The 13712-nt window shown below is 38.2% G+C and overlaps 1 protein-coding gene and 1 long non-coding RNA gene across 2 annotated transcripts; both read right to left on the minus strand.

The window, feature by feature from the left end:
• Positions 1 to 2451: 2451 nt before the first annotated feature.
• LOC132141759 (deoxynucleoside triphosphate triphosphohydrolase SAMHD1-like) lies at positions 2452 to 4789 on the minus strand. The gene is made up of 6 exons (XM_059551421.1): positions 4765 to 4789; positions 4509 to 4660; positions 3388 to 3468; positions 3165 to 3293; positions 2847 to 2972; positions 2452 to 2715 (listed from the first exon to the last, which is right to left on the minus strand). The coding sequence occupies exons 1-6, from the start codon at positions 4787 to 4789 to the stop codon at positions 2452 to 2454; spliced, it is 777 nt and encodes a 258-aa protein (XP_059407404.1).
• Positions 4790 to 4868: 79 nt separating this feature from the next.
• Positions 4869 to 6535, minus strand: LOC132142877 (uncharacterized). Its single transcript, XR_009434117.1, has 5 exons — positions 6320 to 6535; positions 6138 to 6238; positions 5716 to 5824; positions 5036 to 5127; positions 4869 to 4928 (listed from the first exon to the last, which is right to left on the minus strand). It is a non-coding gene; the product is annotated as an uncharacterized LOC132142877 (long non-coding RNA).
• Positions 6536 to 13712: the final 7177 nt, after the last annotated feature.

Genomic DNA, 13712 nt, shown 5'->3' on the forward strand with positions numbered 1-13712 from the left:
TCAAATACGTATTATGTGATGACTTTCTCATCAACAAAAAAACAACTGATAACACCTGAGCTCATTTAAATCTGTCTTTTTTCACCACAAAAACAGCGTTTTAAAATACACCAACTCAGCAGCAACTGGACCAAGATCCCAACTAAACCAAACACTTTCCACCACAATGGTGACTTCAAATGAATCAAGTATCAACATTTAAACCTCTGAGTGATTTAGGTAGAGTCTACAAAACAGTCAAGTTAAATAAACTTAAATATGTAAGTTTTGGGAGACTCCATTACTCAATTAAATTGAGGCAACAAGTTTACTCAATCAATTTAGTTCAGTCAACTTATTAGGGTTTTCAGTGTATATTACATTTTGATTCTCACTATATTATCTTAATTCTTGTCTGTCAGGAGTTTGATGTCGAATGTAAAGAATTGCCTATACTGCGCTTTCCATTTTGTGAGATTTATGTTGTCAAGAAAGTGTGATGTTCTTGTGAAGACTGAGATCTTTCCTCTGCTGGGTTTTAAATGCTTTCCCTCTGCAAACTGCCACACATGTGAGGGCTGTTTCTACAGAAACAAAACCTGACAACTCTAACTTATCTTACACTATCACACAGGAGAGGTTTTTAAGTTCCATTGTTAGTCCAAAACAAATATAGATAAAACTAATAAAGAGTAAATCAAGCAAAATAATGCATCACAAAGCTTTACAAAATGCAGATAATAAAGTTTGTGTTAATTAAGGCAAAGAGAATCTGTTCATCTTAATCCTTTTTTGTACACATGTGAAAGGATATTTAGGCAGCTTTTCTATAACTAAAAAATAAGTTTCCTTTGGTCTGTAACACCTATTTCTTATAAATGTCTGTCCTAATAGGCTATGTGTCATTGTCCTTGAGTCACTTCGGTCACTACAGAAGATGTGTACATGACTCAAGGCATCATTAGTATTTTTTTCATGACTGCTTTATAAGTTGTTGTTTTCAATTAATTAGTTTCATTTTCAGTATAATAAAATATGGTAATTTAACTTAGAAGACACTGAACACTCTTATTGGTGTCTTGCGCTCTTACCATCATCGTTCAGCACAACAAATATTTACTTTATTTCAATACCCAAACATGTGCATGTATGTAATCTAACCTCTGTTAAACAAGAGCTCTACAGTAAAACACTTCAGTTCCAGCTCAAAGGCGGATGAACCCACAATCATCTTAACTAATTAAACCCACTCTCAAACTGACACTAATCTCGGTCTAAATACAATATATTGAGGTCACACGACCAGATGAAAACTGGTATCATGATACCCTGTTGAAAGACTCTTTCATGTGTGTAATAAAGGATTAATGACTGTCTGTTTAATTGAAACAGATTAGTGATTAATTAATCACAAGACACATCTATAAAGCAAAGGAACTAATACTCTAAATATAGCAAACATTTATTAGACAAGAAATAAATCATTACTCCATCATTGTTGTTGATGCAATACAGTTTATTTTCGTCAGTTTCTGAGAATAACAAACTGAAAAGCATTACATTTTATCCCCTGAATAACTCATGTTTTCCCAGAAATATGTAAATGAACTCCTACATCCTAAAAGGTAAAATATCTAATGTAGAAAGACTCATTAAATGTCAAATTAAATCTCTAAAAATTATTAACTCGAACCCCAAAATATATCCTACTGTAACCAGATCACTGACCTACACACACACATCTGAAGAAATTACAAGAAAATAAAAGATTCATCAGTTACCTATATTTATCCATCACCAAACAAACCTGTAATAGTATTATATAACCCTTCACCATCTTCTACTGTCAACTAGTGAAGATTTACCCAGCATCAGCACCACATTGTGAATAATAATAATAACAAGCATAGAGAGCTGCTCAAACAAGAACATAAATCAGCAATTAGGCTCAAATATCGGTTTACTGTATTTGTGAAGAACTAAAATCAAGATAAAATCGCCCTCCACTTTAGTTTAGTAGCTCTGTTTCTTCAGACTGATTTACTTTTATGATTTTACTTTCTCATCACTGATTTTTCATTGCACTGCTCTTTGTCAGCAGCATCTGCCACAACATTTATTCACAAAATAATCTCATATGGTCACCTGTGGCTTCAATAACTGTCAATCAGTTGTAATAATTTAATCCTGGTGTTCTTTATTTTCTAGTCACTTTGGATAAAAGCATCTGCTAAATCAAATTAATTGCATGACATGCTAAGTAATTAATCAAGTTATTCTCAATTCAGTGTATATATTACCATTGGCAGAGAAAACCATTAAAATAAAAAGTAAAAGATACTACATGATTATGACAGCAGTGTAAATCATTGATTAGACTATTTTTGGTTAGAAATTATAATTAAACATTAAATGAATGCTTTAAACTCACAGCCCTAGTTTGCAGATGAATGAAGGCAACAGATGTGGACTTTATTCTGTCACACGTTTAACAGACAGAGCATGAGCAGTGCTGTCACTGCCACCCCAAGCCTCATGGTTTCGATACTCCGCCTCCTGCAGTCGGTAACTGGGTTCCCTGTAGTGAGGACCCTCATAGAGATCCCACACACCACTGAGCACCTTACAGGAGCGGACCTCTGTTATATCACAGCTGTCCAATGATGGACAGTCTCCTGTGATCAAGCTCCTATTGCCTCTAAACTCTTCCTGATCGAAGACCAGAATCATACACACCTAGAAGGAAAGAGAACATTGCTTTATATGAGACACGAAAATAGAGCCTTAGTGTATGAACAGTTGGTTTATGAACAGTGTCACTGTAAAGTGCTTTCTGTGTGAATGACAAACAAGCCATAAACTCTCACCCCGTCCTCACGGAGACGCCACCATCTGAAGCACTCCTTAGCATCCCTCTCCTCCTCGTCTGATTTTTTTGTGTAGTAAACCCGACCAACATATTCAGTAGACTCCTTTGGCAGCAGACTGGATATCTGCAATACAAGTAAAAAACAAACATGGTCATCAATAATTATAGATCTAGGAAACTTGCTTTGACTTGCCCAGATCAGTGAATAACATTTTGTCCCAGTAACAAGATAAAATACCAGTAAATGTACAATATGTGTACTTTTTTTCCCTAAGTGTAATGTTAAATTACTAGAGCAGCAAAGTGCTACAAGAACCTCATATTCCTTAATGTTGATTCCTTCAGTGGGGTTTCTCTTCCTGTAGAAATAGACTTTTTTGATGAGGTCCAGACTTTTTTCAGCCTTGTTTTTAGTCTTCTTGTCACTATAGTCCAGTTGAATAGTCTGTGTCAAAGATTCACAATATTACAGTGACTTAAACGTTTTGAGACAATAACACAAATGTCGAAGTGTGAAATTAGATTTGAACATAACATACATCAATGATGAAATCCTTCTTATCCAAGAAAACAGTTGGGATAAGTTTGTTCCACTCGTCCACTGCTTTATTCCACTCTTCCTGTACAAATGGTGATTGAAGACAAACACATGAGACCAGTTTGCCCACAAGAGCACCTGAAAATTAACTTGCTTGTTTAGCCATTATATATGTATTTCTTATATTTTTATAAACTACACATTTATGCAAATTTTAACTTGTATGTTCCTCTCTGAACAACTTCAATTACAGATTTGTTAAAACAAATTTTAACAATTGTGACCATAGTTAGCTAACAATGCTTTTGGGAGATGAACCCCTGCACAGTAAAATCCTGAGTGTTAAATTAACAGTGATTATATTTGGTCTCACTCTACTAGACTGTTAAAGCAACTAAAGCAGAGTTTAAGTTAATGAGCTAATGAAGTGATTAACTAAGTGCGGATTGTGAATTAGTGATGAACAGCTGCTGTTAAGAAACAGAATCACTGAAGAAAAGAGAAACACAAGAACTACTACAACTGACTTCAGACACAGCCTTAGATGAAATCAACTGAAATAAAATACATGAAATCTCTCAAGATCTGATTAAACAACCCCACAAACAGCATCACCAGCTCCACTTATTAATAACCAGACTGACTTTATTTCTGTCAGACGTCTACAGAAGATCTTATTGAGTTAATTAGTATAGTTAACCACTTAATTGGTTTCCTTGTTTGTTCCTTTTGTATCGCTCTCAATTTCTGTTATTCATGGCCTGTTCTCATTTGTTCTCATGGTCTGTTGCTTAATTTGTTCTTTTTTTAATAATCATCATTATGAATTATCTGCTGTCTTCTTATAAAACTGCTGCAGTTTGAACCTGACACATTCTTCCTCAGCTGAAACTGACCGTGACAACCGGGACAGTGTATTATTGGTAAACTGAAATTCATTTATGTCATTTTAATAGAGTAATAATGGGACAAACTGTGTTTGCCCATTTTTAAAAAAAGACAGTTTTAATTGTAAAGTTTAGTTAAGAAGGTGTGTTAAGAGTGTACATTACATATACATTGATGCCATTGCTTTGCAACAGGTCCAAGATTAGTACATTAATTGTAAATGTTGTCTTTTACCTGTAAGCTCTGTTTGTCGTTGTGTTTAGTTTGTGTTATTCTCGTCTCTCCCACACACTTGGGCAGGCGTCTCTTCACAACATCCTTGAGCTTCATCCGGGCATCTTTCAGCTTGTCATCAGTGGAGTATAAGATCTCCTCAAAGATGTGATCTGATAGAAGGAAAAACAATATATAAATACAAATATAAGTCTCTGGTCAAATGAAAGAAGAACCGTTTTAATTCTCCACAATCCTGCACATGTTTTTAACTGACCGGTCAGTTTGATGAACTCCTTCATTGCTTTTGACGTTTGGTCCTCACCACCTGTAACCCTGTTTAGAATATTAAAGATCTTCTTGTCAATATCTTCCTTGGATACAGTAACTGGTGAGAGCTGTGTGATCTGGTCTTTCGCTGCTTTGAGGGCTTCTGAGATCCTAATGAACAAATCAAAAAAGTATGAACCAATAAACAACTTAAGCAACACTGAACAAGAAGAGCACAAATATATTTTTAAACTGAAGTTCAGTCAATGTTAACACACATCTCTTCGATGATGTTGACGATCTTGTGCTGGTAGGCCTGCTGATACAGAGTGTATCTGGTGTGAAACATGTCATAAATATTATCAGCCACCTGCGAGAGACAGAGAGAGTGATGAATTAGAGCACAGACTGACTACAGTACGTGATTTCACTGATCTAACAACAAAACACTGAGCACTAGTGATCGGATCACCTAACATTCACCTTCATATTAGATGGAAGCAGAGACGTAACCAGGACAATTTTACTCATGTAATACTGAATGACACATTGGCTGATAAGATGAACTGGACCTTTGATTTATTTTATTTTCATCTTAGCCTCATCTAATAGTGTACATTAACTTTACATCATGGAGTTGTCTTAAATTATAAATATTGAAATGTAAATGTTTACAATTGAATTCATAAACATATTTCTCAAATCTGAACATTGATTTCATGTTCATCTTAATAAACTGAATTAAGTTATGTATAGTAATGGAGGAAGCTATCTCATAAGTTTCTGTTTTAACTCAGTTGACTGAAGCATTGTTTCTACAATCATTTCTTACAGGCTGAACAATGATTGATCATTCACACATTATTTTACAAACTGCACACACTATATATAAAGACAACTTCATAGGTAATAAATGATCTTATGAGAAGTCATAAATACAGTAAGTTATCATGTGTACCTTGTCTCTGAAGCAGATGTGTTTTCTCCCCTCCACCTCACACACACGAGCAGATTTCAGCAGACGCTGATGGTCAAAGCTGTTTGGGATGCCGAGGTGATGACAGTCTCTGACAGAGATACAGTATATCGAGATATGATTTTGGTTGATGTTGTGCTGACTGCTCTGACTTTATACAGACACACAACAGTGTTTTTTTCTTGGTTTTTACTTCTGTGTTGCGTGCTTTCTGCAGCCACGTGACCATCATAAACCAAAATATTAATATTTATGAACATATAAGGTTATATTATATCAAAGCTTCTTAAGGATATCTAAAGTGATGTCTATGTAAGTAGTTTACAATTAAATTATCGATGTTAAGATTAACAACCATTATTATAAGTATAAATGAGCAGTCCTTTAAAGGTTTATTTTTTTACCTTGCAAAATAGTCCCATTTGTGCACATCAATGCCATTCCTTTGATTTACCACGATCTCATACAGGAAAGACTTGTCCTCCGTCCTGCCCTCCGCTGGCCACTGAAGAATCAAAATAACTTCAATACTCAACAGAAACACTGTATGACTTGAGCATTGGAAGGACAGTTCAAGATTTAGTACCACTTTAGCTGAAGTATCAACTCCTTTTATCAACTCCAGAATAAAGGTGATATCTTCTTTCAGCTCTTTTTTCAGTTCATCATTGTTCTCTACTATGTCCAGAAACAGCCAAACCGAGGCATCCTCAAGCTATGAGAATAAAACACACAAACACAAATATATATGAATTGCCACACAGTCATAACTTTTAGAAATAAACAATGTAAACTGTATAGAGTTATAAATAGAGAATTTTATGTTGAGCTGGACATCTATTGTATATTATTATATATATATATATAAAAGATGCTACACCTCAGAGTGTCTCGTTTCGTTTCAGCAGGTATCTAAAACTGAATTAAGTGATCTATTATTAAATTGGTATCCTGGCTTTCTATTCTTGTGGATAAAACACTGGAAGCAAGATTTTCTTTCAAAACCTTTTTCTGAGCAATGTTTATGAAACTATAATTGTGTTTTTGTGTCCTTTTGGAGATTGGCTTTTGTGTTCTAGTGAAGAAGAGAAAGTCATACAGGTCTGGGAGGACATAAGAGTGAGAAAATGATTACAAAATGATAGTGCTGTATTAAAAATGTAAGCATAATTTGAAAAATGTCTGCAATGAAGTGCTCCAGTACACTCACTCAATAGACTTTTGTGTGTCAATGAACACATTTATTGTGATGGGTTTTTGCTAAGACTTGCTACTTTCAACAGTACAATATTTAATTTGGTTTACTTTTAGTAGGCTGTTTATTAACCACATTGTGTTTGATCTACACTGTAAAAAGTGATTCTCTATATTTATTCAATAAAATTGTCAAAAATTACAAGCAATATTATTAATTAATTTTAACACATTTTAATTAAGTAGAAATAATCATTCAAAATGAGTAGAATAACATGAAAAAATTAAGTAAAATTTGCACAAAAATATTGATTTCATTGGATAAAAAACAAACAAACAAAAAACCACTATGCTAAAGAATACTATGTTATGCATGCCAGGCCAGTAGTTGGCGATCATGAAACACCCTTCGAAAACATTATATGCATGCACATGACATCAGCCTTTTTACAAATTCACATTTTTGTTGCTTACATAGATATGATAAAGGAATCATGTTCAAAAGGTTGTAAGGCCCCCAAAACAGAGTTATTGAAGACAGCTAAAGTTCACAAACAGAATCAAAGGGTAAATTATTGGTTTCCATTATAGTGGTCAGTGTTTGCTTTAGTTGTGCTCTTGACCCTTGATGTTTTAATATTACATTTTGCATTGCTGTTGTAACTGCTAGACAAGCTAAGAAGAAAAGATGATCAGGTGGTGATGGTTATGCTTTTACATAATCTTTGTTTTACCTGAATATCTGAACTCATTCAGAGCCTGATCTCTGAGTTACATTAACATTCATTATAGCAGCCTTGTGATTCAACAATAAAAGGCCTTGAGTTTTCAGTGTACTCAAGAGATTAAGAATTCTGATTGAGAGAGGGGAATTTTCTTTTGGCAGACAGTGACATCAAGAACCAGCGTATGAATCTCAAGAATGGTGACAAACAGCATATTCAGACGAACTGTAAGAATCACAAAACAAGCTACTATAGAATTGTTGCTCATAATTTATTCATGCCACAAAGCATGATGGGAGCCGTAAATGAGTTTTGATTGGTGGCACCCAGAATGCAGTGTAACATGCTTTTTGATTGTCACCATTGTTGAGGTTCTCATGCTGATTCTTGATGTCTGTGTGCCTACATGGAAAGGAAAAATGAATATATTTTTTTTTAAAAAGGCTTTGATCAAAGGTGCTTCTAAGAATTTCTTGGATGATGCTGAAAACACCTAAACTTATATTGTACAACCACAGGACACCTGTCATTGGTAAGACACCCCTTAAGAAAATTAACCATGGTTTTACTACAAATAAAACCAAAAATACCATGGTTACTATAGTTAAAACATGGTAACCACGAATTAATCATGGTTTTGCTATATTAACCATGGTATTTGTAGTAAATCTGTGGTTATACAAATGATAGTCAACACGCCAAAAATCCATGGATTACTACAGTTTTACTATAGTATAACCATGATTATTTTTCGTAAGGGACACCCAACTCAGAAACCCAGATCAAATGATGATGCAAAAACAAATAACACCGTCTGATCTCATTTCCTTCTTGGCTTGTCTAGCTGCTGTATCACAACAAGCAACCAATAAAAATCAGTTGAAATTTTTAAGGGTCAAGAGTCCAACTAAAGCAAACACTGACCACTACAATGGTAAGCAAGTTAATTATTTTTTTCCTTCAGTGATTCTGTTCGTGAACTTTAGGTGTCTTCAATAACTCTGTTTTGGGGGCCTTACAACCTTTTGAACATGCTGCCTTTATCATATCTATGTAAGCAACAAAAATGTGAATTTGTAAAAAGGCTGATGTCATGGAGTAACCGCAGAGTGCAGTCTGGACGATGGGGTGGGGCGACACTTCGAGGCGGAGCGACACGTGTCGCCCCACCCATATTTGTTTTCCCCGCCTTTGACACTTTACTCCGAGCCAGCAGAGGGCAGTTTGCGTTAAAATAAACAGAACAGTGGCAGCTGCAGAATCAGAATCAGAATCAGAATGAGCTTTATTGCCAGGTATGTTCAGACATACGAGGAATTTGTTTTCGTGACAGAGCTCCGCAGTGCAACATAACAGCGACAGAACAAAAAACACAATAAGGAATAAAAAATGCAAAAAAATACAAATAGGTGGGTAAGGATTGACAATATATATATTGACAATGTATGGCAGGTATATTAAAATGAGCATTTATGTATGTACATGTATATTATGTGGAAAAATTTTAACTGTACGCTAAGTATGTGTGTTGGATAAATAAGTGTATGTGTATATAAATATAAATATAAGTAGTATAGTGTGTTCCATGTATGTACATGTATATTATGTGCAAAAGATTTACGTGTACGCTAAGTATGTGTGTTGGATAAAAAGTGTAGTGTATATAAATATAAATAGTGTAGTGTGTCCCACAGTTATTATCAGCTGTTCATAAGATGGATTGCCTGAGGGAAGAAACTGTTCCTGTGTCTGGTCGTTCTGGCGCTCATTGCTCTGTAGCGTCGACCAGATGGCAACAGTTCAAAGAGGGAGTGTGCTGGATGTGAGGGGTCCAGAGTGATTTTAACAGCCCTCTTGCTCACTCTGGATAAGTACAGTTCTTGAATAGATAGGAGGGTTGTACCGATAATTCGCTCAGCAGTCCGGACTGCCCTCTGTAGTCTTCTGAGGTCAGATTTAGAAGCTGAGCTGAACCAGACAGTTACTGAAGTGCAGAGGATGGATTCGATGATGGTGGAGTAGAACTGTTTCAGCAGATCCTGTGGCAGGTTAAACTTCCTCAGCTGGCGAGGGAAGTACAACCTCTGCTGGGCCTTTTTCACAATGGAGTCAATGTGAATGTCCCACTTCAGGTCCTGAGAGATAGTGGTGCCCAGGAACCTGAATGACTCCACTGCAGTCACAGTGCTGTTCATGATGGTGAGTGGGGGGTGTGCAGGGGGGTTTCTCCTGAAGTCCACGATCATCTCCACTGTTTTGAGCGTGTTAAGCTCCAGGTTGTTGAGACTGCACCAGACAGCCAGCTCTTTAACCTCCTGTCTGTAAGCAGACTCGTCACCGTCCTGAATGAGGCCGATGAGTGTGGTGTCATCTGCAAACTTCAGGAGCTTGACAGAGGGGTCCTTAGATGTGCAGTCATTAGTGTACAGGGAGAAGAGCAGTGGGGAGAGAACACAGCCCTGGGGAGCTCCGGTGCTGATTGTACGGGTGATGGATGTGTATTTTCCCAGTCTCACTAGCTGCTGCCTGTCTGTCAGGAAGCTGTTGATCCACTGACAGACGGAGGTGGGCACGGAGAGCTGAGTTAGTTTGGGCAGGAGGAGGTTTGGCATGATCGTGTTAAAAGCCGAGCTGAAGTCCACAAACAGGATCCTCACATAGGTCCCCGGTCTGTCTAGGTGTTGCAGAACATAATGCAGTCCGATGTTTACTGCATCGTCCACAGACCTGTTTGCTCTGTAGGCAAACTGAAGAGGATCTAGCAAGGGTCCAGTGATGTCCTTCAGGTGGGCCAGCACCAGTTTTTCAAATGACTTCATGACTACAGACGTTAGAGCCACAGGCCTGTAGTCATTTAGTCCTGTAATTTTGGGTTTCTTGGGGATGGGGATGATGGTGGAGCGTTTGAAGCATGAAGGGACTTCGCACAGCTCCAGCGATCTGTTGAAGATCTGTGTGAAGATGGGGGCCAGCTGGTCAGCACAGGATTTCAGACAGGCTGGTGTAACACAATCTGGGCCTGGTGCTTTTTTCCTTTTCTGCTTCCTGAAGACCTGGCGCACCGCATCTTCGCTGATCTGTATTGCAGGTGTGGGGGAGAGGGGGGATGCAGGAGGTGTGAATGGTGAGAGCGCTTGATTGGAGAGGTGTTCAGGGTGGGTTGCAGGAGTTGTGAGTGGTGTGAACAGTTGTTTGGAGAGGCATTCAGGGTTGGTTGCAGGAGTTGTGAATGGTGAGAGCGGTTGATTGGAGAGGTGATCAGGATGGGTTGCAGGAGCTGTGAATGGTGTGAACGTTTGTTTGGAGAGGCATTCAGGGTTGGTTGCAGGAGTTGTGAATGGTGAGAGCGGTTGATTGGAGAGGTGATCAGGATGGGTTGCAGGAGTTGTGAATGGTGTGAACGTTTGTTTGGAGAGGCATTCAGGGTTGGTTGCAGGAGTTGTGAATGGTGTGAATGGTTGTGTGGGGAGGTGTTCAGGGCAGGTGATGGGTGTTCTTTCAAACCTGCAGTAAAACTCGTTCAGATCGTCTGCCAGTCGTTGATTTTCCACAGTGCTGGGGGGTGGTGTCTTGTAATTGGTGATCTTCTTTAGACTTTTCCACACTGATGCGGAGTCGTTCGAAGTGAACTGAGTCCTTATTTTTTCAGAATAATTCCTCTTTGCCACTTTGATCTCCTTTTCCAGTGTGTATTTAACCTGTTTATACAAGACATTTTCCCCCTTCCTGTAAGCATCTTCTTTGGCCTGACGGAGCTGTCTGAGTTTTGCAGTGAACCACGGTTTGTCATTGTTGTAATTTAGTTGAGTCTTGGTAGGAATACACATATCCTCACAGAAACTGATATATGATGTTACGGTCTCTGTGAGTTCGTCCAGATCGGTGGCAGCAGCTTCAAAAACACTCCAATCAGTGAGGTCAAAACAAGATTGTAAATCTTGCTCTGCTTCATTAGTCCATCTTTTTACAGTCCTTAATACAGGTTTAGCTGATTTTAGTTTCTGCCTGTAGGTCGGTATAAGATGAACCAGAAGGTGATCAGAACGTCCCAAAGCTGCTCGTGGAACAGAGTGAAATGCATCCTTTATTGTTGTGTAACAGTGATCCAATATATTACTGTCTCTTGTGGGACAAGTAACATGCTGTCTGTATTTTGGCAGTTCACGGGAGAGATTGGCTTTATTAAAGTCCCCAAGAATGATTAAAACAGAGTCTGGGTGTTGGGTTTCTGTGTCTGTGATCTGCTCAGCGAGTTCCTGTAAAGCTGAGCTCACGTGCGCTTGAGGAGGGATGTAAACACTAACCAGAATGAACGAGTGAAACTCCCGCGGCGAATAGAACGGCTTGCAGTTAATGAAGAGCGTTTCGAGATTTGAGCAGCACGTCTTCTTTAACACAGTTACATCTGTACACCACCGTTCATTGATTTAAAAGCATGTCCCGCTGCCGCGCGATTTCCCCGTTGATTCTGCGTCGCGATCCGCTCTAAACAGCTGAAAGCCCGGCAGATGGAGCGCGCTGTCCGGTATGGTGTCATTCAGCCAAGTTACCGTGAAACACAGAGCAGCAGAGTGGGAGAAATCTTTATTTGTCCGAGAGAGCAGAAGCAGTTCGTCCGTTTTGTTGGGTAGAGAGCGGAGATTTGCCAGATGGATGCTAGGCAACGGCGTTCGAAATCTGCGTTTTCTGAGTCTCACGAGCGCTCCCGCTCGCTTTCCCCGTCTGCGCGTCCTCTTGAAGCGTGTGATCAGCGCAGCCGCTCCGCCGACAAGAATGTCCAGCAAAACATCAGAATAGTCGAAAACCGGTGAAATATCGGGAGATGTGTGTTGCCGAATATCCAGCAATTCGTCGGCAATTTGAACGGCTCATAAACATGAACGATGGGAGCCGAGTCGCGCCTGGAGGGGAGCCGTTCTTTCTGTCGTTCTTTTTTCCTATGCGTGTTTCACACAGATGCACACAAATGAGCTCCTCCGCGAGACAGAACAGTTATAGGGGGAGGGGCGCACCCAGCGCAGGCCAACCCTTTATAGCGTGATGATATTAGTTATTAGTTGTGCATGTTCATTGCAGCCCACTTTGTTATTGTTCATTGACTTGAAGGGGCTGATGTCCTATTTGCAAAGTTTACAGTAGTAATAGTATGTAGTATGTAGACATTTCCATTTTATTTATTCTAATTTTATCTACTTTAAATATTTTTTGTTTTCTATCAAAATGTTCTTGTGTGATAACAATGTTCTTGTGTGAAAGTGTTTGTAGTAAAAGCTGTTTTGCACAGAAATTCATTGCAGCCGGCTTTGTTTTTGATGTTTATTTGAGTAGGTATTGTATGAATAACATAAGTCAACGTAGCTTTACACACACACACACACACACACACACACACACACACACACACACACACACATTTTGTACTAAAGGTAAATCCAAAATAGTGATGTCACTGTCTAAGCAGAGGGATTTGTGCAACCCTATGGAATATAGTCCACACATGACAAATGAGGTAATAATCAATATTTCAGAATAATTCAAACTCAGATATTGGTGTGTGATATCTGAGTTTTAATTATTTGACTACAAATCTCACCTCATCATTCCTCCCAGTGATTATTTCCAGGATAAACTGAGATGCCCCCAAGCTGGCTTCTTAAAACTGACTAAATATTTAAAAAGAGCCAAAAGAGCCAAGAACGGCTCTTTGAAAGGAACGCGAAGATCCGGATCCCCTCAAAGAGCCATAAATCCCATCACTAGTTCGATCATTTATTTATCCATGGTACATTCAATTTGAATAATTATTGTTAATAATTGTTATAAATTGTTCATTTTATTGTTCTTTGTAAGATATAGAATTTAATATATGATGCCACACACAGACATCAACAATCAGCACATGAATCTCAACAATGGTGACAATCAAATGTACCTTGCTGCAATGCATGCTGGGTATTAGCATAGTACAAAACTCCCAGCATGCATTGCAACATGAATAAATTATGCAGCTGAATTGTCCTATTATTTTGTTTAATTCTAAATATTTGCTTATATTTTGCT

The sequence above is a fragment of the Carassius carassius genome, chromosome 6, assembly GCF_963082965.1.
Source record: "Carassius carassius chromosome 6, fCarCar2.1, whole genome shotgun sequence".
In the NCBI taxonomy this organism is placed as follows: domain Eukaryota; kingdom Metazoa; phylum Chordata; class Actinopteri; order Cypriniformes; family Cyprinidae; genus Carassius; species Carassius carassius.

Coding starts and splice junctions, on each gene's coding strand:
- LOC132141759 (XM_059551421.1), bottom strand. CDS start 4,789: ATGAAGGAGTTCATCAAACTGACCG. Junction 3,294..3,387: donor AGAAGGATTTCATCATTGAT/GTATGTTATGTT, acceptor TCTTTGACACAG/ACTATTCAACTGGACTATAG. Junction 2,973..3,164: donor TCAACATTAAGGAATATGAG/GTTCTTGTAGCA, acceptor CTTGTATTGCAG/ATATCCAGTCTGCTGCCAAA.